We start from the raw sequence: 25,032 nt of genomic DNA, 5'->3' as shown, positions 1-25,032 counted from the left end.
TTGACATTTATAGATTTTGTCAAAATACAGAAGCAGTGTAGGAAAATAAATCATGAACTATAGAATAAGTATGAAAAAGGTAATCAAATACACATTATATGTGAAATGTGGAACATGTAAAGGCATAGCCATAAAAGTTAATAAGGCACGGTTACTCCTTTTCACCATCAATATTTAAAACAAAAAAGAGTTGTTTTACTATTTGCATATGATGTTATTGCTAACCTAGAAAATCCAAAGAAATCCATGGAAAACCACTAGAATTAATAGAACAGACTCGTAAGGTGGCAGGATAAAGACCTCATATCAATGAAACATTAAATTTAAAAAATGTCATGAAATCCAATTTATAGTAATAAAAAAAAAAGTGTTTCCTAAGAATAGTTTCAAAGAGAAATGTGTGACCCTCATGGGCAACTGTAAAATTTTATAGAAGCTGATAGATGCATAAGAGGTCAAATTGTAAATTTCTATAGGCCGAATACCTCTTTCCAGTCGTTCTAATACTCGTGCACAATCTTCTTCATATTCTGTTCCATGTATAAAGCAGTATCCCTTGCCTGCAACCAGGCATACCTCTGTAGTGACCCAGATACTGCAGGCTCCAAGGCAAAGTTTCTGTGTCTTGGGTATTTCTGGATGCACCCTGAAATTTTTGCTTCTCTGCCTTTCACTTTTAAAATTTTTATTACACGTTTTGAGATACTATTGTCACGTGCAGATTTAAGAACTAATACAGAGAAATCCCCTATTACCATTTTCCTAGTTTTTCCCTATGGTATCATCTTGCAAAACTGTAATATAATATCACAACCAGGATATTGACATTGATACAGTCAAGTTATAGAACAGCATCACCACCATGAGAATCCATAACACGTCCTTTTAGAACCACAATCACTTCCCTCCTACCCCTGATTGCCCCTGCTTTAACCTCTTGAAACCACTAGTCCGTTCTCTGAATCTTTGATTTTGTCACTTCGTGAGTGTTATATAAACAGTCCTCCAGCAGAGGGAGGAGCACCAGCAGGTAAATATAGAAACCCAGGTTCCTCATCTGCCCTGTTGATTGACACTGACGTGTGTGTGTGTGAGGGGATCCTCATTCCTGCTGGATGGGGATGGAAGTCCATGCTCTTTGCTAGCCTTCACTGGTTCCCCTGGGATGGAAGGGGTCTGGATGCCTGCTGATTGCTCTCCATGCGCCCTCCATTGACACTGCGAGGAGGGAACCTCTTCACTGCTTGGATGTCATGCAAGTTCTCATATACCAGAGCGTACTCTGAGACCCACTCCAGTGGAGCAGGGAAGGACTCTCTGTTACTTCTGGGTGAGTATGGAAGCGAGACACCATCCTCACCCCTATGGTCTCCATTGATATGAAAGACCCATCTCTCTTCTTGGCCTTCTCTCATACCAACCCTGGCAGACATGTGGGGGTACCTTTCTGGATCTTTGCAGGAGTGGAAATTAGGCTGTTTACTTGGCCTCTGCCTGGTAAGGTTCAGCTTGGGCCACAGGTTTTTCTGCGGCGTTTGGCTAGAATAGGGTTGATTGATTATTCTCCGGAAGTGATCTGTTTTGCTAGGCTGCCCTTTTCTTCATCCTTTGGCTGAGAGAAGTGTATTTTGTTGTTTGGGGGCTTTTATGTCCACCCTTGTTGGTGTTTTGAGGTTTCCAGCTTCTTCAGCTCTAAGTCGGGAATATGTGAGGGAAAAGTAAACCCAGGGAACTTACCAGCATGTTGTTCTTTGAATTGTGAGGTCCCTGGCAGGTCTGCCTTATCAGTGTCATTTCATGTTTATTTTATATATAACATCTACAGGTTTTAGCTGTACTTTAGCAGAAGGACTAAGGAAAAAATACATCTACTCCATCCTCCCAGAAACAGATGCCTCTGCTTTTCATGTGCATCATCTCTTTCTTCTCTGTTGACACTTTTTTCCATGATGGCTGTATCAATCCAGTGGTATTGTTCTTTACATGTTATGTCTTTAGAATGGGTGATGTCAGTTTTCTCATATTTTATGCCCAGTGATGACTTATATTTCTAGAAAACTAGAAGTAGCCAAAAGGGAAATGGGAGTCATGGAGAAAAACAGTAAATCAGTTAAGCAAAAAAAAAAAAAAAGTTAACTGTAATTAAGTTCTTAAATTATCCTTATGTATAGAGATATATGGGAGTAAGTAAGTCTTTCCATGTTTGATGTTTGAGGATGAATATTATTGTCTTTCAAAATCATTCTCCAGAAGGCATCCAAGGTGATCTTGTCACAAGTCCTAACTTATTGTCATTTTTCTCATTGTTTTAAGAATAAATTCCTAGCTTTTGAAAATGACCTATTCAGCCCAGTGGTTCTTGCACTCACCTTTCTAACCTCACCCCTCTTTCTTCCAGCCAGAGACAACTCTTAATATTTTCAAGCTTGTCCTCTCTTGCCTTTGAGTCTGCACATGTTGATCCCTCTGTCTGAAATGCCATCACCCTGTTTCTGTATCCCCTCACTTTTATGCATGGTTCTGGTCTCACCTCTGAAATCTCTTTGACCAACAAAGCTTACCTGACCACCCACCCCTGCCTCAAGTCTGGGTAACATCTCCCTTATGTTTTATTACATAACATGGTACTTTGCCCCTTTATAATCATCTGCTGAAGACGTCAGGCAAAGCTCTATCTTACTCTTCTATCTTAGGAATTCCATTACCTGTCATATCCTTTTCACCCCTAGAGAGGCTCATAGCATTTTAGTTTTACAATCACTTGGCTGTAAACTTGATCACCCATGTGTCACGATGGAAAAAAACAGTTCTCCAATTGATTACATAACACAGAGAAGGTCAGACAGTGTCATAGCCAGTAGTAATTAGCAGAATTCTCATCCAAGGATTCTGCCTTGTGGCTTTTGCACCACACCCTCCTTTAAGGGATGGTAAGGGAGAAAGGTGATGACATGGTGAAATTTAACATGTTGAAAGCATTGTAATTGCCAAAGTAAAATACTTTCAATTTTCTTTACACGCAGATTAAAATTCAGAAAATAATACAAAAATTTAAATATGGGAATCTGGAAGGGAAACCGTGACTAGATGAGTGGAGTATTTCAAGGTGCAGTGGATAAAACCACACAGATCAGAAAGAATGCCAGGCAGAACGGGTCATTCTGAATCAGGTTTTATGGAAACTACAGAAGGAAATCTTTTCCATCTGTCCATTGACTCCCTTAACTATTTATTGAATATCTTTTAGGTATTTCAGAAGGTTTGATTATTGCATAGTACTTGCCTTAAAGGAACTTAATATGAATTAGGCCTATAATTATTACAAAGAAGTAAGAATGTGTGCTATGAACCAAAAGTTACATTTAATCCAGTTCTAAGCAATTGAGATCAAATAAAAATAAAATGTGATGCATAAAATATACATATGTGATATATAAAATGCTATGGCTGTTCAAAAAATATTTACTGTTGTGAAGATGAACTGGGTTTGAAAAATAGGATTAGCACCATTAGAAAGCAGATACTATTGTGGACAATGAAAAGTGCAGACTTGTGATGGGACTGAAGTTAGCTTGTACGGATGGGAAAGTAGGTTAAATCAATAGAACAAGTGGGATTTAGGTCAAGAACAGTAAGGAGGCACTAAATTGTACTGGGACTTGAATTCCAGGCTATAGAGATAGCCTATGGTCAACTGGCAACTATAAACTATGAAGATTTTTGAGCAGGAATATGGCATGGTGAGAGGCATGTTATAAGAATATTAATTTGGTATCTGTGGCAGAAATCACTGATTCTGTATATCCTAGAATAAGAAATATGTATATAGAGGTTGCAGCTAAATGAAGTCCTAAAATAATAAGGTCCAAAATTAGCACAGCAACAGGGGGCATAGCAACTGATATTTATCTGTACTTCCAAACCCCCAAAGTCCTACTGAATTGAGGTAGAGGAGATGAGGAAAGGAAAACAGGAAAGGCAGCTATGGCCTGTGACTTTACTCATACCTCATCACTCTTTATTTGACCCAAAGGGAAACATATTTGACAACACCAAACCACACTCAGAATCTTTCTTCCTTTCTGACTACTAAGACAAGTGTTACTAGGTCCAAATGTGTATCATTTATCTTGTTCCTTAGCACGAGCTAATTCATCACATGTGCATCAGTACAGTTATAAAAGTTGTCAAAATGTTGAAGTACACACATACTCGTTGGTAAAAATAGTGTTGCCCCCAAGTCCCTAAATGCCCTTTTACTGATCTGACCCCTTTCTCTAGGCTCATTTATCTCTCCTACAATCCAGCACCTAGAGAGGTCTCATCTAGCAGATTAGGGGTGTGTGTGTGTGTGTGCACGCATGCGTGTATGCACGTATATGCATGCACTAAGTCGCTTCAGTCATGTCCAACTCTTTGGGACATTATGGACTGTAGCCCTTCAGGCTCCTCTGTCCATGGGATTCTCCAGGCAAGAATACTGGAGTGGGTTGCCATCCTCTCCTCCAGGGGATCTTCCCAAGCTGGGGATCAAACATGCATCTCTTACGTCTCCTGCATTGGCAGGCAAGTTCTTTACCACTAGTGCCGCCTGGGAAGCCCAGCAGATGAGTGGGCATGTCAGAACTCTGCTTAATGCTATAGCTTATGTATGCTCTTGTTGATCAACGATCATGCCATTTTGGTAACATTTTAAATATTACCCTTACCACAGATAAAGTTTCCACCCAGAAGGTTCTCAACTTTTGTGAGCAAATAGACGTCTGTTGGGCCTCTACATGTCTGAATCTCAGAGAGAGAGGTGCCCTAAATTTAAGTTGAAAGTCTGTTGCATTAAAATTCATGGGACTTCACATTTTTTTAAACTTTAAAAAATTGTATGTGTTTGTTATTTATTTTTGACTGTGCCGGGTCTTTGTTGCTGTTTGTGGGCTTTCTCTAGCTGTGGTGCACAGGCTTGTCAGTGCAGTGTCTTCTCTTGTTGCAGAGCACAGGCTATAGGGCACACGGGCTTCAGTAGTTGTGGTACATGGGTTTAGTTGCCCTTCAGCATGTTGCCCTTAGCTGCCCTTCTTGGACCAAATCTGGGTGCCCTGCATTGGCAGGTGGATTCTTAATCGCTGGACCACCAGGGAAGTCTGGGACTTCACATTTAAATAATGATTAATTGGTAATTTAAAAAACTGTTAATACCCAGTGGTAATGAGATGACAATAAAAGATGTATTTTTATTCTTGATGATGGGAATATACAATAATTTGACAATACTGCTGCTGGGCTTAGTTGCCCAGTCGTGTGTGACACTTTGCAACCCCATGGACAGTAGGCTAATGAAATACTTAGTAGTATAGTATGAATTTACTGTCTGAAGATCAGTGATTTTCTAAATAATCATGAAATTGTAGCTTAAAGAGAATTGTCCCTATGTTGTAGTCTGAGATATAAATGCTAAGGCTTTCGGGTTTTTTGGTAGCATTATGTTGAACACTAGGCCAGTTGACTTGTTTCTCGGGTCCGATATCACAGGTTGCTCTGTGGTCAAGAATGCGCTTGCAATGCAGGAGACTTGGTTCAATCCCTGGATTGGGAGGATCCCCTGGAGAAGGAAACCTACTCCAGTATTCTTGCCTGGAAAATCCCATGGACCGAGGAGCCTAGTGGGCTATGGTCCATGGGGTTGCAAAGAGTTGGACATGACTTAGTGCCTAAACAGCAACAGGCTAATGAAAAGTTAATATTATTTTGCTAAGAAAAAAATATAGTGGATGAAAAATATAAAGAACAAGGTGATTGTAGGAAAGTTGTTTTTAATTGTAAACACTTTGAATCCAATTAAATATGAAACACTTAAAGCATAGTTAAACCAGAGTAGTATAGCTTATGGTAAATCTTATTTTCTTCTTTATACAAGTCTGAGTTGTTAACTCAGGAGGAATTTTAGGAGGAATAAATAAAATTAAAGATAATTCTAAAATCTCCAGCTGATTCATGTCAATGTATGACAAAACCCACTACAATATTGTAAAGTAATTAGCCTCCAACTAATAAAAATAAATGAAAAAATAAATAAATAAAAAAAATAAATAAATAAAACCTCCAGAGGTTTTTCCTCAAAGTGATTAGACACAGAGTTTTTGTTATAAAACTCAGAATGATCTCACATTTCTCACGCAGACAGTTCATACCTTAAAACAATTAAGAATACAGAGTTTTCAACTAAAAAGACTTTGCATAAGTGTTATATACTCATCTAGGTTATATTTGTGTGTGATATATGTGTTTATGTGTGGTATGTATATATTATGTCTATATGTGTATGTATGTGTGTACACATATATTCATAACATGACTTATTTCACTGTCTTCTTTTGGACACGGTCTTTGAACATTTTGCTTTTTGTTTTTGTATAGACTTGTCCTAATCCGTCACTAATCTCCTTTCTAGTCAGAGCAGGTGTTTACATTGGCAGCATGGCCTCCTGCAGCTAGGGTGCCATTTGCTGCCATGGCACCACGCAGTTGCCCATAATTTTGTCCAGATAACCTGTGTTCCAGCCAAATGAGTTAACCAATCACAGGGAGGTTGGCAGGATGCGAATTCATTTTACACAGATTCAGATGTGCAGAATCCAGGGCAGTCAGTAGTCTCCTCGTCTAATCCTTGATGAAAAGAGAAAGGATCTTGACTGTTTAATGAGAAAGTCCCTTGTATGTATGCCTAGGTCCTTGTCTGGTACTTGTGACAAGGATTGACAGCGTGGGGAAAGCTGGTTCTTTTCTAGTGCAGTGGGTCCCTGTGTTCAAAACCCTGGTACACTATTTATAGAGACAATTGCTTATTCAGAATGAATCCATAAAGTTGAGAAGAAGCATGATATTGTAATAATAAAGAACTTTCTTCCAAGGGCCCCCTACTTAGATATAGCTGAAATGAAAGCTTTTGGTTTCCATAGTTCCTGGGTATATTTTCATCTTCATGAATGGTCACTCTTGGAGTTGTGTACTTCACAGCCTGAAGGCAGCTGATGCAACTGCCCTAAAACTATATTCTTTAAAGAAATTCATTAAGCTTTAAAGGTGAATTGTGCAAAGAACAGAGGCTCTTAATATTTATGGAGAGTTTTAAAATTAATCTTAGATTATTAATGAGAAGGAATTTTATGAAGTATAAGTTACTGTATAATAAATATTATTAACTGAAATAGTCATCTAAAGAATTGATAATTAAAGAATGGAGACTTCTTTAGATTTTATGAATTGCAAACTGGTTGATATTTTCCTTTGTTCAGTCAAAAATTGTGTTGGCAGAAGGAAAATCTAATCTTAGCACATGATATCTTCAAGAAGCACAGTTCCAGTAATCGTAGCTGATAACTGCTAAGATGTTTCTGAAAGGAGAAATTTTATTTTGACAACAAAAAGAACAATTTAAAAAAATATTTGGTACATTTCCAGGAGAGGAATCATTTCATATGTCAAAGAAAAAGACTGTACCCTAGTCTTTACCATCACTTGTGGAACTTTTTCAAACCACAGTTAATTTCATCTTTTCAACTTTTGCTTGGTTTTAGATGAGGAATTTTCTCCTTTGGGAATCAAAGAAGTTGATTACACCTCTCCCACTAGAATTGTGCAATGCCTTTAAATAGTTCTTCTTAAGTCTGTTTTTGATTATCATTATGAATTTCACAATACACTTCCAAATGTACTTTTGGATATTTTTATCCAAAACATTGTTCTCCAGTGTTGTAAATTCTTTATTTCTTAAAAGGTTTTGGGGAGTAACAGTGTAAGATTAACTCATTTTTGTGTAATACCATTTTCAAATAAGTTATAAAATCTGTAGATAAAATCTGACTGCTCATGTGACAGGTTTCTTTAACTTACTTTTTAGTGTTAGTCTATTTATAGAATCATTCAGTATTAGCATCAGAAAGGTCACAGCCATCATTACATGTAACTTCTGTATTTTGTAGGAAAAGGAAAAAAAACAAACAAACAATTGGCAGCGACCCTGTAGCTTGTTAGTGGAGCTGCCAAGATAGCAACTCAATTGTCTTGACTCAGAGTCTGACGTCCTTTCACTTTGCCCTGGTAGGTAGTCCCTCTGACTTCGGTCCTTCCGTCACACTAACCCATCCTCCACCTTCTGTCCTCCTCTGTCTGAGTGACTGCTGGCTCAGGGGATGGGATGAGCAAAGGCTGAGTCAGATGACCAGAAGACTCCCTAAACTTACAGGAGTGTGTTCCCCATGGCGGGACAGAGACAGGTGTGTATGTTACATACAGTGTGATGGGTGCCAGGGGAGGTGAGAGTAACATTCTCCGGGGCCCAGAAATGAAGGTGACAAAATCCATCTCAAAGAGTTGGGGAAGCTTTGAAGAACGAGTCATTGAGGGATGCAGGAGGTTCACTCAGAGAAAGGACAGCATATGCCAAGGCAGAAGCTAAGTGGAAGATAGGAGAGGGGAGAGAGGGAGATAATATTTACCAAGTACCAGAGCATCTACTGGGCACAACAAGCCTATAAAAGAAGTATAATTATCACTTTCATGGTTAAGAAGATTAAAAGTTGGGGGCATCATTATCACATTTACTGAATGCCAACTACATGCCTGGTATGTTTCTTACATTATTTTGATTAATCCTAGCAACAAATTTATAAGGGAATTACACACAAAGAAACTAAATCTCAGAAAAATTAAGTAAATTAGTCCAACTGCCAAGTCCAGTAAACTGAGGTGGGGGAGGTGTGGTGCAAACTAATCTCTGCTTGAGACTTCCCTGGCGGTCCAGTGGTTAGGACTTTGCCTTCCAACGCAGGGGGCGTGGGTTTGATCCCTGGTCTGGGATCTAATATCTCACTTGCCTCATGGCCAAAAAAATGAAACATCAGACAAAACAGTATTGTAACAGTATTGTAACATCAGACAAAACAGTATTGTAACATCAGACAAAACAATATTGTAACATGTCCAATAAAGGCTTTAAAATAAATAAATTAAGAAAACAAAAACAACTAGTCTCTGCTCAGTTCTGAAGCAGCTTCTGATCAGGATATGGAATTCACCCGTTCATTGTAGCAGACTGACAGGATGGGTACAGATGGATCAAAGATGTCTTTATAGATCTAAGTAAAGAGAGAAGACTTCATCCTGTTGGTGCAGTTTTTGGTAGAAAGTGATTTGCTCAAATTTATATTTTAGAAAAATGTTCAGGCAGCAACATCTAAGATGGTTTAAAGAGTAGAGATGAAGGCTGAGGGACCAGTGATATGATTTTGTGAAAACCTGAAAGAGAGGTGATGAGTTCAGATCTAAGATAAGAGAAATGCAGATGGAGAGATAGGCAAAATTTGGAGGGTTTTTATGGAGTAAAATCCAAACAACATGGTTTTCATTTCAATATTGAAAGAGATGGAAGGAGAAGGAGGAATCGAAGTGATCTCTGAGGTCAGAGAAGTAGTAACTGTGAAATGAAACATATGTGTTTGAGATAATGACTTTCTCTTATATATAATTTTCATTTACTTTTAATGTTTTGGCACAGTACCCATTCAGTGTAACAAAACAAGGAAATGTAGATCAACAAAAATAAACAACCTTGGAAACCTTGTAATTCTACCATGAATAGATACCCTGTGTGTTAGTCGCTCAGTCGTGTTGGACTCTTTGTGACCCCGTGGACCACCAGTCTACTCTGTCCATGGGATTCTTCAGGCAAGAATACTGGAGTGGGTTGCATTTCCTACTCCAGGGGATCTTCCTGATCCAGGGATCAAACCTGAGTCTCCTGCAATGCAGGCAGATTCTTTACTATCTGAGCCACCAGAAAAACAAACCATGTGTACATAACCTTGTAGATTTCTATGCTTTTATTAGCCGAAAGATCATACAACGTATATGGTGTTTGAGACATGCTTTTACTTACACTTGACCACACAATTTTATTGACTTTCCTTGTCAACAGTTGTATTTTTATGGCTAATATGCCACTGGATGGATGTGTCATAAGAATTTAACAGACCCTTCATGTCTTGACATTTGTGTTATCTCCAATGCTGTGTAATGACAAACAATAACTATACATACTTATGTATATAATTAAGTTATTCGTACTTATATGTGTAGGTAAAAAATGTTGACTTTCACTTGGACAGATTCTTAGAAATTAATTGCTGTATCAAAAGAAGGGCTCCATTTGAGGGTTTTAGTGTCTACCCTCAGGTTTCCCTACAAAGTGGGAGAAAGCCTGTTTGCCCACATGCCTGCCAACAATGGGAATGGGTATTAATATCCTTTAATTTTTTTTCAAATTAAAAAGTAGTCATCAGTTTGCATTTCTTCATTATAGTGAGGTTAGACTATGTATGCAACAATTACTCGTCATTGTCATTTCTTTAATCTCCAGCTTTTGTTCTTTGTTAACTTTTCTGTTGAAGTTATCCTATTTTTCATATATTAGAAAAAGCCCTTTATGTGTTAAACTTTTATTTCTCTTTAAGGTAGTAACTTGTTTGCTTCTTGAAGATTTTTTGAAATATTTAACATGTCTTGGTAGATCCAATTATTTTTAACCTATTTCTCTGGCTTGTTTTAAGTTTATATCTTATCAACAGGGTTAAATTAACCCTTTACTCTTATTGATGGTCAATGATATGTTTGGTTTTACTTCCATTACCTTAGTTTATGATATTTTGTTATTTATTCTCTCTGCTATTTTCTTGTCCTGTGTTTTTATATCTTTTGTTATTTGTGTTTTTTCCTCCCCCACTGATTTGATGGTTGTACATTCTTTTTCTATTTATAGTTTTGTGTATTCTTTGTGTCCAAATTTAAACCTGTTTTTCTTTCAGTTTTATCATATTGGAGTATATGAAATGAGAACTTCACCTTTTTCTCTTCCCAACCATCTCCCAGTTTCTCTCAGATTTTAAATCTTTTTTTTTTTTTTTGTAATATGTAAAGATTATTTTTTTTTCCCTCGGATGATATATCTTTTTAAGAAGGGGCTTTATCTGACACTTGTTTTCATTTTTGCAATTATTTTAGCAATATACTACATGTTCCACTGGTTTCTTAATCTCAAACAATTTTTTCAATACATTTTTCTCAAGTATGAGTTCTTTATTTTGACTTCTTTTCAATCAATGGAATACATATTGATTTCCAGAAGCCATGCACATTCTCAGATGTCTTTCTCTTTCCTCATTTCTGCCAATAGTTTGCGCGAAATACAGAATTTGGGGTTCAAAATATTTTTTCCACATAGTTATATATCTTATGCTTTTTCCTAACATTTGTTTTTGCACAGGAGAAATGAAATGTCAGTTTGATTTTCATTTCCTTCTTTTTTTTTTCTTTCTTAGTTGCTTGTAATACTTTTCCTTTATTCTAGATGTGAAACACTATTAATTTTGCTTGGAACTTGATGAGTTTTATGGCACTAAAACTTCAAGTAAAGAGTATTTTCTGACATTAATATCACAACTTATCCAAGGTCTACTCAATTCTGTTAATTTGGAATTTTATGGCTACTTTTTACTGCCTCCAATGACAACTTTAATTTTGCTGTTACAGTTTATGTTTTCTTTTCCATCTTTGTATTTCTCTTAATCATTTTCTCCTACAGCTGCTGACTCTGTTTAAGGGAGACAGTGTTGTCTTGCATCTTTGTGAAGATCTGTGCAAATATTTACTGAACTTTTTATAGAAATGAATATTAAGAAATATGAATAATTCAATATTTAATGTTATGATGCTTTGAAGTCATGTTCCCCTTTTTCCTGCTGAAGTACTTTTCGTAAGTCACACATCATTATAACTATTTATAAAATAGTTATAAATTTATAAAAACATTTATAAAATGTTTCTTTCATTCTTAAATAGCTACAGATTTATCAAGTTCTGGAATTTTCTACTATATACATGGGAAAATGTTCTCTTTCATTTTTAAATATAATCAAGAATGTTAGAAGCATGAGTACTTTTTCTAAAAATAACATTATGAGTCTTCTATCTCAACATTGATTGTTTCTGGTTTTAGCATTATAGTTGTTGAAACAAGGACTTTTGCATCCAGGATACTGGGGTGTGAGACATAGAACGTGTGGTGATAAAGAACGTGGCATCTGGATCCAAATTCTCCTAGTTCAAATCTCAGCTTTGTCATTTACTATATAATTTTGGCTAGTTATTTAACTTCTTAGTGCTTTAGTTTTCTCATCTGTAATATGAGATAAATGATACTTCATAGTATCATTTCCATGATACTTCTTAAAGAGATTAAGAAGATAATTTACAAAATATGTGGAACAGTCCCTGGGACATAGTGAATGCTATATAAACATTTGCTGTAAAATTCTAGTACAGATTTTCATCTCAATTTTGTTGTAAACCTTAAAAAAAAAAATCTTTAAATAAAAAAATAAGCCAGAGCTTATCTACCTAGAAACAGGCCTTAAACAAATGATAACAGGGAGAGGAAAAGTTTATATGTATTTAATTTAAAAATATTTTGCTTGCCAATTACAACCAAGATAAATGTGATTTTGAATGTTCAATTTAAAAATATAATAAGCCAATGTTAAGTACTAAAAAAAAAAAATAAACTCATAGCTCTATCACCTTTTAACTGAGTAACTTTAGCCTAATCATCAGGTTACTCTAAGCCTCCATTTTCTCTTTAAAATGGACACAGCACTAATAAAAATAATGTACTTATTAATACAAATATTTGCAATTATTAATACTAATTAGTACTGTGAGTATTAAATGAGATCATTCGTATCAAATAGCATCACACATAAGTGCACATTCCTTGGTTGTTACTTTTTAAAAATGATCTAATGCTTACTTGACCATGCTACATTTATTTGGCTTCACTAGGCACTGCAAGTTCTATTTCCACAATTTCTTCTATTATTGAATTCTTAATTTTCAGTTATTTTACAGAAGTGTAACTCTAGAGAGAGTAAATACAGGTTCAAAGCCACATTGTTGGTACAAAGGGAAGATATGAAGCAAGGTCAGTTAGATCCTGCTTTCAACCCCCCCCCCTCCGCCCCGAGCCTGGGAAAAGCAGAGTCTGTGATTCTCTTTGTTTCAAAGGGCCTATTTCTCATCAGTAGGATCATTTCCCTCAAGCCCTTTACTTTCTCCTCATCCTTTGTCAAGTACTTTGAACCAAACCAGAGGACACAGTAACTTTTGCACGTCTACAGTCATTCTTCTCCACTGAGAGTGAGTGTTAGGAGCGCAGTGCAGGAGATGCAGCTGCAGAGGTTGGGGTGGGGGTTGTTAGAATATGGGTGTACAGTCTTTAGAAGATTTTTTTTTTGATAGTGAGAAGTGATTTATTAGAATAGGACATTTGTGAGGTTTACAAGTTGGACAGGTGAAAGGATGCCACATCCCAAGAACTTATTGGGCTACAGTTGTATAATCAAAGGAAAAGTGGAGAAGGGAGATGTCACGCTTCCATCATCAACCCCTCCTCCAGGTTGGGCAAGAGAGTTTCCTTGTCCCTACATGGTCAAGCTAGGTCCACAAATTTATTGTTTTTTATGTGTATAGAGAGCATGTTCTAGGGATCATTAACTTACTGAGCTCACTGAACAGGATATGGGTCATACCATCATTGTTTTATTGTTTTGGGGCATGTCTCATGCTTCTGTTGCATGGTTTTGTTGCTAAGCAAGCCTGCTTAGTTTTGTGGTTAAGCAAACCTGTTTTCTTGAGTAATCACGCTGAGCATCATTGATTCCTTTTAGTCCCCTCAAGTACACTGTTTTGAGTTTTCCCACAAATCAGCCCAGCCATATCATGCTGCAGTGTGTTGTGATTGTAACTAATTGTGGGACATTAAGAGGCTACTTCATAACCTGAAAATTACAAACTACATCACTCTTAAAAAAAAAAAAAATCTTGATTTCTCTCCTTGCTTGAATTGTATGATTATTTCTGTGGAAAGCTATTGTTTGGGATTCTTTTTGCCCCAATTAGTTTCCAGAATGTTGTTCACTATCCACTGACATATCACATAAAATGGACTTCCCTGGCTTACCCACAGCTTGCCCATCCGGGACATACAAACCAGAAGGTTCACCAGGAGGAATCAGTACTTGCCTTCCATGTCCTGATGAACATCACACGTCTCCACCTGGAAGTACGTCCCCTGAAGACTGTGTCTGCAAGGAGGGGTACCAGGCCTCCGGCCAGACCTGCAAAGGTAAGGATCCCACCGCTGGCAGATAGGAAATATAAAAGCTGATCTCTTTTAGGGAGGTAAGGCCAGTGTTTTCATCCAGTTCGCTGGGCATGATCTTCTAACCTTATTTGAGGGAAATTCTTTATTTTTATTATCTAGCATTTCTTATCACTGAACATAGCCATATCTTGTTTCAGAGACAGGAGGTCTGAGACTCCAGAAGTATCATTAACTATGAAAACAGACTTATAAAAGATTTAAAATGAACGTTAAGAGAGGAGTCATAAGGTTTTTTTCAGATAAATATTTTTGGTGGGGCCATAGGATGTGGCATGAGGGATCTTAACTCCCCGACCAGGGATCAAACCTGTGCCCCCTGTGTTGAGAACGAGGAATTCTCAAACCACTGGACCACCAGGGAAGTCCTGAGAAGTCTCAAATTTAACAGCAAATTTGAATAATAAATGAGCTATTTTGGACCCTGGTGATGGTTAAATCCATTTAAAGAAAATATTTTTATAAGTAATGTGCCTTGAAATTATTCATACCAAAAATTAAAAATATTTACTTAGCCAGTAATTTGTACAAGAAGCTGCGGGTCCTGGGATTGTGACAGACATGTTTTGCTGGCCTTACTCATTCTTTATTTTATGCTGCTTTAACTGAGAAGGAAAATAGCTAATGACACATGAAGGTCAAGAACTAGAAAATTTCATATTCACATAGATAAAAAGATTTTTCAGGCTTAAATGTTTAGTCTGTCTTTAATTAGAAACAAATACCTACTAAGCATGAGATGTAAGTGTTCTTCCAAATATGCACTTACAAATTCACATGCAATAAATGGGAATGCTGGAGGTAGTTTAGCTCTGTGTATAAAATGTCCTCTTAAACAGGAAAAGTGGGAGGAGGATGCTTTATAGACAAACGCTAGCTTTGCTTTTTAATTTTGTTTCTATAAATGTTAGTTGTCCACTGCCCTGCCCTGAAGCCTCCTGAAAACGGTTACTTTATCCGAAACACTTGCAACAACCACTTCAATGCAGCCTGTGGGGTCCGATGTCACCCTGGGTTTGACCTCGTGGGAAGCAGCATCTTCTTGTGTCTCCCCAATGGTTTGTGGTCCGGTTCCGAAAGCTCCTGCAGAGGTATGCAGACTGCCAGTTCACATTGTTTATTGATTGTCTTGCTCCATGTCCTTGATTTAAACTCTAATGGACCAGTAAATTCTTTGTTGCTTTTGAGTTCATGGACCACGGACCACAGAAAGAGAAAAAATTATAGGAAGTTTAGTCAGAACTACTAAGTTCAGTTGACCACATTGTCATAAACTATGCCTCCTGTGTTTCTTTTATGAACAAGCAGGGGAAAGGCCTGCCTGGGAAGGAAATGGACAGGTTACCTTAAACCTCAGATTTCAAGCAGCCAAGACAGGGTCCAGGGAGAGTTAGAGGATGGTCAGCACGGGGCTTTGATGTCTGTTTTGATGGCAGGATTTGGGGAACCATGCCCATATCCTGTGCTAAGAGTAGTTAGCCAACATGTACCTCCCCAGCCTTGACTCTGAATAGACAGCATGCCGTAAAAGTTTTGCTGAGGCCTTGACTGCTCCAAGACCCCCATATCACCTTGCTTACTGCAGTAGAGTGAGAAGTTCTGTCGTCTTGGCTTCTCTCAGCTCCCACACCCATAAGGGAAGCCAACCTACTCACAACTTCAGGGTCACTTGTGAACCCCAGGAGACATTCATCTTTGTATTTGTCAGCTACCAATACTGAACTCATCTACAGATTTGCTTAAATCCAGGTCCTAATTCAGACTCTTACCTATATTTACAAAAAGAACAGATTGAACAAAGGAGAACTGAAAGTAAAGGTGGGCGGTAATGGAATCACTGAGATTCAAAGGCAGTTACAACTGCATTGGTAAAGTAAGATTAGGATTCCAAGAAATGGGATAAACCTGAGATCGTAGTCAAAAGCCAAATTAATAAGTTAGAAAATCAACCCCAGAAATCCTTCTGAAAGTAGAGCAGCATTTGAAAGATTAGAAAAAGGTGAAAGAATAAAATGACATGAGAACAGTCACAGGAAATAGACTCTTCGCAGACTAGGAATCCAGAGGGAAAATGGAGCCGAGGAGAAGCCCTCCTAGAAGATCAAAGAACGTATCTGCAAGCTGAAATCTTGAAGATACACATGACTGAAATCTTTGATACTGAACTTAAAATCACTTACTGAGTGCCAGAAAACAAATTATTGCAAACAGATCCATGTCTGGAAATAATCTTACTGAAACTTCTGAAAGCCTTGGAAAAATTAGAAAATTGTGCCTGTTTCACAGTTAGAAATGTTTAATAACATTACCTATGAAGGAAGGGGAATCAGACTTGCCTTGAGCCCATTACCAGCCACTCTAAATTTTAGAAGATCAGTGACTATTTCCAAAATTCTGGAAGAAAAGAATTAGACCCTAGATTTCTAAACTTTGACAAGCGATTGTTTATGTGGGAAAGGCAAGACCTTCTCAGTCACATAGTTTCAAATGGTAAAAAGCCCGTTCCTGAAAAAGTTAATCGTAAGAACCTCTTAAATATATTCCTGTGTGATTATTAAGGTCTATGTATAATCTCTACCCCTTCTCCTAAACACCTCATGGCAAAAGGTGGAAAGCCTGACATTTTAACTTTCCCCTTACTGGCCTTCCAAAGGAGAGTGAGAAAATCAGGCAGACAATCCCTTTAGGATAAGATCTAGCCCCTGCCTCTTTGACCCTCTACAATCTCCATCCTGAACCTTGAATCCTGTGCTAAAGCCTTAAGAAGTGACCACACCTGTCAGGAAGCCATCCCTTTGTAAGTTGTTGGAACAGCCTTGATCCTCTGATCTACAGGGACCTGTAGCCCCTGTAGATAAGCCCGCCCCATCACCGACCTCCCGCTGGGATGGGATGACCTCTAACCTCCACATGTGCGTACACAGACCTCTTGTGCCCTCATTCTAGCCCTTATGCTCCATGTGTCAGGGCTAGTCAAGAAAACCCAGGAAATACCCCATCTGTGTTATGGGACAAGGAACTTATTTTAAGAATCAGACCTTATACAATTTTAGAAGGAGCTGGAAAGTAGAAGTTTCAGAAAGAGAAACTGGAGCCTCGGAAGAGATACTACCAGCCCAGGAATCCAAGCCCAGGCAGCTGCTGTAGTGGAATCGCAAGAGAAGTGTGTTGGGAAGCCTAGGAGAAGCTTCATTTCTGTATGACCCCGCCCTGATGTTCTATAGCCAAGAACCTAGCAGTGAGCTTGGGCCACCTTGGGTCAACAGGGTTAGCAGTTGAGATGTAGGGTGGAGACAAGTAAAGAAACATGACTTGGAACCTACTGTACATCTACATTTGTCCATCAGTGAGTCTGCCTGCAATGACTACTGCTTCTCTTCCATCTTCCACAATCAAGTGCAGGTTCTTTGATCAACCCTAAACTGACCCACTGTAAGGGGATTCTGACAGCATTTGCCAGCTTAACCAGCTTGTTACAATACACACCACCGTATTTTTATTAATTAGCTCGTCTATCATCTCTGCTAGTCTGTGAACTCATTATGAGCATAGAATGTATCTTCTCCTACCCCAACCAATCCTTGGTTATACCTCTGCTGAATGACTGAAAATCTGAATTTAACAAATACACGTGTTGGTAAGTATTACACTGACAAATACATTGACAAATTACATTGGTGGTCTTCTGTGTCACTTCCCATTATGCAGTTTCATTTTTACAAAGCAGGGTTATTGCCTTTTATGCAATTTGCATAATGTAAATAAAATAAATTTAGTCAAAGTAAAAGCAATGCTCAAGAAAGTGAATTTTCCTAAAATTCTTTCCATTTCACCTCTAATGCTGCTTCCTAACTTATCAGTGAACAAGGTTGTCCTGAAGGAAGGTACTAGTTCAGGCTCTTCCTCTTGCTCCTCATTAATAGATTTTTATAGGCATACTTCATTTTACTGCACTTTGATTTATTTTGCTTTGCTGATATTACATTTTTTTACAAATCAAAAACCCCATATTGTCAGATTATGGTGAACATTTTTAGAAATAAAATTATTTTTATTTATAGTATGGAGAAAGTAGCATTTTAAAGATCTAATTTAAAGCTGATTTTAAAGACAGAGGATAATTTTAGCTGTTTTTTTGTTTTCTTAAAAGTCTTTCTAAAAGTGAGACAGAAATGAAAGACCAGTTTAAAATGTAAAACTTTTTACAAATTTCATGTCACATCCTAATGTTTTGTAGTGTTAGATAGTAACTAATAGGCTTGATTCTTGTTTCTCTAATACATTCTTCATTAAGGCTGTCACAGTTGGGAGATGGACAGAAACTGTGAGTCTGAGAAAAAATATAGCAATTCTTTCAAATGAGAACCAGAACATGTTCTTAAATTGCCTGCTACCAAGTAAATCGTTCTCTTAAAATATTAAATTGCTGTTTTCGAAAGGCTTAATAAATATTTAAGGATTGTTTTAATGTGAATGTCAAACACTTATTGCAGAATTTTCCAGCTTATTGAAATAAAAATGTTTTTGAAGTTGAAATTCATATATAAGCATGTTCCTATCGAAAATGATGAAAATGATCATTCTTGGTTGAAAAGGAACATAAAATATTTAAGAACTAAATAGGATTTATTACATATGCTTTTGTTTTCCCAGAGCAGCAATGAAAGTTTATTAAAACTAACACTTTTGAGAAGCCATATAATTTGCATGTGTATGAAACACCAGTTCTCATTTACTATCATTTCTCTTGAGACATGTTGCAAGTTCGTTTTGTCCCTAATTGGAAACCTGGAATCATTTCAGCAGTTTATTGAATCGAAAAGCAGTTGTTTAATGTGGTTTTCTAGATTTTATATATCTTGATCATAGTAATTTATCTTATTCACTTTTAATCCTACCTGGCATTTGGCATTGTGCTACCCCTGATGATTACCTCAAGAAAAGCCAAAATATGAAGGCAAAATATTTTCTATGCACTTGATGGACACACTTAATAAAAATTCTACTTACATGATGGACACACTCAATAAAAATCAAAACATAGAAGGCAACATAATTATACTCATTTGTCATTAATAATTGACTTCATTTCAAACTAATTGAAAATCTAGGGCTTATGGTTTAACTTCTAATTCTTGAGTTTTCTCTAAGGAGTAATCAATCTTAAATATATCTTTCATGAAATCGGAATTTATATTCTGTCAACTCACATAATTTGAATGGGTTTCTTTGAGTAGATTCTGTCAAACCATGACTTCAGTTGAATATGCACTGAATATTTTACCCCACCTTCCTCTCCTATTATTTTAAAATTAAACTTTCATCAAAAGTAACTACTTGCTTGGTAAGAAAAATTGACAAATTCATAAAAGAAGGAAAGACATTTTACCCAGAGTCCCAACAAAGTTCTTGATTACTACTGGTCTTCTGGCCTTTAGTGTTGCAGGTGTGTTACGTGAGAGCAAACCGAAATTTGTTCTTTTGCAGGGGTGGTTTTTGTGCTTTGTACGGTGCCTGATGCTTTTAGGATAAAACCTGTAAGCTATTAATAGGAATGTATGTGCCCATCTGCTGGCACATTCAACAGTAATCCACCTTGTTGTCCTGTATGTACCTCTGGGGTACATAGATGGGATGTACGTACATTTAAGACTGGGATGTACATGCCATCTAACTGGAAGGATCACAGCCATGGGTGTGCAGCTCTCCCCTTCTCCCTCTCCCTTCCCCGTACTGTCGTTTCCAGTCTTGTTCCATGTCTCCCCTCCCGTCCTCTTCTTCTCTATCGCCTGCCTTTCCTCCCCCTTCTCTTCTCTTCCTTTTCACCTCTCCTTATTCTCCCCCTTTCCTTCATCCTCCTCCTGATTTGAAATGCTATTGGAGTGAGTCTAAATTAGAACTGGGGACAAAGAAGCATGAAAAGAGTTTAAACTCTTTAGAGATGGTTTTATCTGAAGAAGAACATGTAATGGATCAGAGGCTGCAACAGGGTGTAGAGTTTGCTGGAGTTGAAGCTCTTGCGGGAGTAATCTGGGAAGATAGGTTGTTGTCAGAGAGTGGGGTGCTTGGTTATGGTCAGGTCTGGAGGATTTAAGGCTTGGAGGGGGTGCTGAAATAAGGGAAAGGATGTGCTTATTGGAGAGGAAGTGAGGAATATGACTCTAGGGTACTGGAATGATCATCTATATAGATAATGAAATCACCATCGTGTGTGTGCATATGTATGTGAAAGAGAGAGGGGAAGAAAGAAAGGGGAGAAAGAGAGAAATATAAAATCATCAAAGAATGAGAAACGGCCTAGAAGCCAGCAGACAGTTAGGGGAAAGGTTGTTGGGTATATGATATGATACTTGAGAGGAGCTGGAGGTGTTCAGGAAGAAGGGAGAGAGAATGACCTGGGAAAGCAATAAGGAAAAAAAATGACCACTCTCTCACCTTCAGCTCTGTCTGTAAGAGATGACAAGATTTTTTTTTTTTAACCAGGATAGGAAAGTAAGGAAAAGTTCATAAGAGGTCTGAAAACTGAATTGAACCTGAACTCTGTCCCAGAAAAGACCCTTTCCTTTTGTTAGAACGTAGCCTGGAGAATCACAGCAAAGGCCCATTAAGAGCTGAATGTCCCTCCCTTAGTCAGCCATCAGTCTTCAGCCATCCAGGGCCAAACTCCTTCAACAGCTTAAGTTTCCTACCTGTAGGCAGAGGCAGACAACAGGAGTATTTATTTAGGCAGTGCATTTGATAAAATACATACTTTTAATTATCCCATTCTAATTAAAAAAATAATAGTGTGTTATTTACTGCTTGCAATGTGTAGGCATTATTAAATTTATAATTGTTTCTTTGTCTTTATTGAGTGAAATATTATCTAATCGTTTTCATGTAGTGAGAACATGCCCTCGTCTCCGCCAGCCCAAACATGGCCGCCTCAGCTGTTCAACTGGAGAAATGTCCTACAGGACCGTGTGTTTGGTCACCTGTGACGAAGGGTACAGACTAGAAGGAAGTGCTAGGCTTACCTGCCAAGTAAACGCCCAGTGGGATGGCCCAGAACCCCGGTGTGTGGGTAAGTTCTTAGGGCAGGGTGCCTTGGATGGGTAATTTCTGTAGCTCTCTGGTTTCTCCTATTTTCTGTGAAGACCTGGAACTAAAAACTAGCTCATGATGAGTATAAATACACATCCATCCTGAATACCTCCAGCTCCCTCGAGTATCATATATGTATATAGATAGATATACATTTATACTCATGAGTATAAATACACATGCATATGTACATAGATATACGAGTATAAATACAATGCATATGTATACAGATATATGAGTATAAATACACATCCATATGTACATAGATGTACAAGTATAAACTCACATGCATATATATACAGATACGAGTGTAAGTACACATCTATATGTATATAGATATACGAGTATAAATATACGTCCATGTGTATATAGATACACGAGTATAAATACACATCCATATGTATACAGGCATATGTGTATAAATACGCATCCATGTGTATATAGATATATGACGTGTACATACATGAACAAGTATGTGGTTTTACTCCTTCCCACTGGTAAAAAGACTTCTACACCAGAATCCAATCTTCCAACTCCCTAAAGTGTACAGCTTCTAATAATAATGAATTTTGTTATACTTGGGGCACATTTGGAACAGATTTGTTTTAAAAGCAAATGCCGTGTAATTCCCTCACTTTTGAAAACAGTTTACTTTTACCTTGTTATTGAAATGATGAAATTATGAACCAGTGAATCTTGGCTGTAGAATTCTGTTTCATCAGAAGATTTTTCTTCATTGTCCGTCACTAAGAGCTGTGACATCTCACTCCTGTAGTTGGGTCCAGGATGAATGCAGCTTTTCCAGTTTGCTGCTGCTTATACACCACAGACACTTCAGCAGTGGGAGCAACAACAATGATCATGATGAAATCATAACCGCCATTTAGTGAACCCTTAAAAGGTGGAAGATACAGTAAACCTGGGAGCACTAACAGCTATTTCATTAAATAACCAACTTCCAAAATAGAGACGAGAACTTTATGTAGGGAATAAGTTACAGTATGCCAGGATCCTAGATGGGAAGACTTTTTAAATTGGTTTCTAGGTTTATTCTAGTATGATCTAGTGATCTAGTAAGATCCAAGGCTAAGAGAGGGTGTCTCCAGGAAGGATGTTGGGCTTTACTGAGGGATTCAAAAACAGTCGTAGCATTGACCCTCATTGTGCAGGCTCAGAAAGCTTATAGGGGCATATAAAATATTAAAAATAAGTGAAGTTTATTAGCAATGAGATAGCTGTTATGGCCTACTGAAAGATGTAGGCCTGACAGGCATTGTATTTCCAGGGAGGCAGAAGCTGCAAGGATTCCTAAACCATAGACAGACTTAGCTGTAGTTAGTTCAGTCGCTCAGTTGTGTCTGACTCTTTGCGACGCCATGGACTGCAGCATGCCAGGCCTCCCTGTCTATCGCCAGCTCCCGCAGTTTACTCAAACTCATGTCCATTGAGTCGGTGATGCCATCCAACCATCTCATCCTCTGTTGTCCCCTTCTTCTCCTGCCCTCAGTCTTTCCCAGCATCAGGGTCTTTTCCAATGGGTCAGTTCTTCGCATCACGTGCCCAAAGTATTGGAGTTTCAGCTTCAGCATCAGTCCTTCCAATGAATATTCAGGACTGATTTCCTTTAGAATGGACTGGTTGGATATCCTTGCAGTCCAAAGGACTCTCAAGAGTCTTCTCCAACACCACAGTTCAAAAGCATCAGTCTTCAGCACTCAGCTTTCTTTATAGTCCAACTCTCACATCCTTACATGACTACTGGAAAAACCATAGCTTTGAGTAAATGGACTTTTGTTGGCAAAGTAATGTCTCTGCTTTTAATATGCTGTCTGGGTTGGTCAAAAGTTTTCACCCAAGGAGCAAGCGTCTTTTAATTTCATGGCTGCAGTCACCATCTACAGTGACTTTGGAGCCCAAAAAAGTAAATTCTGTCACTGTTTTCACTGTTTCCCCTTCTATTTGCCATGAAGTGATGGGACCAGGTGTCATTATCTTAGTTCTCTGAATGTTGAATTTTAAGCCAACATTTTCACTCTCCTCTTTCACTCTCATCTACAGATTCTTTAGTTCTTCTTTGCTTTCTGCCATAAGGGTGGTGTCATCTGCATACCTGAGGTTACTGATAACCTTAGACTTAATTGGCATAAAACTAAAACAAAGTGAGTTAGCTTCTCCAGATATTTCACAGAATTAAATGAAAATGATGGATCTGTCCACCATAAAAAGGATGGGTTAGCAATGGAACATTAAATTTTAATAAATCCCTTTTGTTGGAAAGTTGTCTCCCTGCCTTAGAATTTGTACCTAGATATTAATGTTTACTCCCAGGAATCATCTGTGGTTCCATAGCTGAGCAGCTTTTCTTGTGAGGGACCTAGTCTTGAATTAAAAGTGGTAATATATTTAATAAGGTTGCTCTGGAGTTATTCTTTAAAACTTTAATTCTTAAGTTTAACTTAAATTTTTAAAATTCTTTAAGCTTTAAGAATTCTCTTTAAAATTTTTGTACCCATCCCTGTAATGATTTAAAGCAGATGTCAGTCTTGGTCGATTTGAAGTATAACCGTCCTTATTTAATACAATTTATTGGGGAACAACTCACTGTAGCCCCCAAATTCTGACAGTAACCATAGTTACTATGAAATTTTCCACTTAAACATTGATGGACATGAATAGAAAGTGTATTAGGGACTTCCCTGGTCATCCAGTGGTTAAGAATCTGCCTTCCAATGCAGGGGACTCACATTCAACCCTTGTCTGGGAACTATGATCCCACATACCTCAGGGCAACAGAGCATGCGGGCTCAATAGTTGTGACAGACTCTGGGGTCCACAAGTCACAACTAGAAAGAAGCCTGTGCACTGCAAGGAAAGATCCCTCATGCCACGACTAAGACCTGATGCAGCCAAGAATAAATAAAATAATTAATTTTAAAAGAGTTTTGAGTAGACAGTTGCAAAATAAGAAAATTCTGAACATGAAGTACAATGAGAGAAATCTTATTCTTACCATTGTTAGGCCAATTATGAACACCCAGTAATTAATATGTTAGATTTATGGTACAAGGATGCACAGAACAATGGAAGCAAGCATGCCTCAGAAACAAACATTAGTTTGTAGAAAAATATAGTATTCAATAAGGGAAATTTTAGATATCCGTAGGGGAAAAGCTTATCTAAAAATTAGTTTGGATTCTTGCTTCATTTAAAAAATTAAGTTCAATTAATTTTATTAATTAAATGAGGCAGGTTAAGGAGTGAAATGTAGGAAAATGTGCAAACTATGGATTTTAACAGAGCATAACTTCCTAAAAAGGAAAGGGCAATAGATCTAAATATATAAAGCTTTAAATTTCAGTACTGCAGACATATATTCTCTATATTTAAAATGCAAACAAGAAAAAGGAAAAGTTATTTGAAACACATATAAAAAAGTCAAGGTCCTTAACATTTTCTGACATATGAAACTAGACCAAAACACAAAAATATGAAGACTCCAAAGAGGGATAAAAGAAATGAATTAAATGGACAAAGGAGACATTTTAAAAATACAATTAAAAAAATAACAAAATTGAGAAAATTCTGAAGCCATAGTTATGAGACCTAAGTTAAATTATATACTGATGTAATTTCACAGATATAAATATTTTCGTTAAACAGAAAGAATGAAAATAACTAAACAT

The 25,032-nt window shown here is 37.5% G+C and overlaps 1 protein-coding gene across 1 annotated transcript in view; it reads left to right on the top strand.

Moving 5' to 3' along the window:
- The window catches only part of SVEP1 (sushi, von Willebrand factor type A, EGF and pentraxin domain containing 1), a 186,845-nt gene that overhangs the window by 49,941 nt on the left and 111,872 nt on the right, over positions 1-25,032 (top strand). Inside the window, exons 4-6 of the mRNA XM_043453918.1 lie at positions 14,072-14,230; positions 15,178-15,357; positions 21,150-21,329. Of these exons, the coding sequence (XP_043309853.1) occupies positions 14,072-14,230; positions 15,178-15,357; positions 21,150-21,329 (519 nt within the window). The remainder of the gene's footprint in view (positions 1-14,071; positions 14,231-15,177; positions 15,358-21,149; positions 21,330-25,032) is intronic.

The sequence above is a fragment of the Cervus canadensis genome, chromosome 30 (assembly GCF_019320065.1).
Source record: "Cervus canadensis isolate Bull #8, Minnesota chromosome 30, ASM1932006v1, whole genome shotgun sequence".
NCBI lineage: Eukaryota > Metazoa > Chordata > Mammalia > Artiodactyla > Cervidae > Cervus > Cervus canadensis.
The sequence above is the reverse complement of the archived record's forward strand: the minus strand, read 5'-3'. Positions and strand labels throughout refer to the sequence as shown.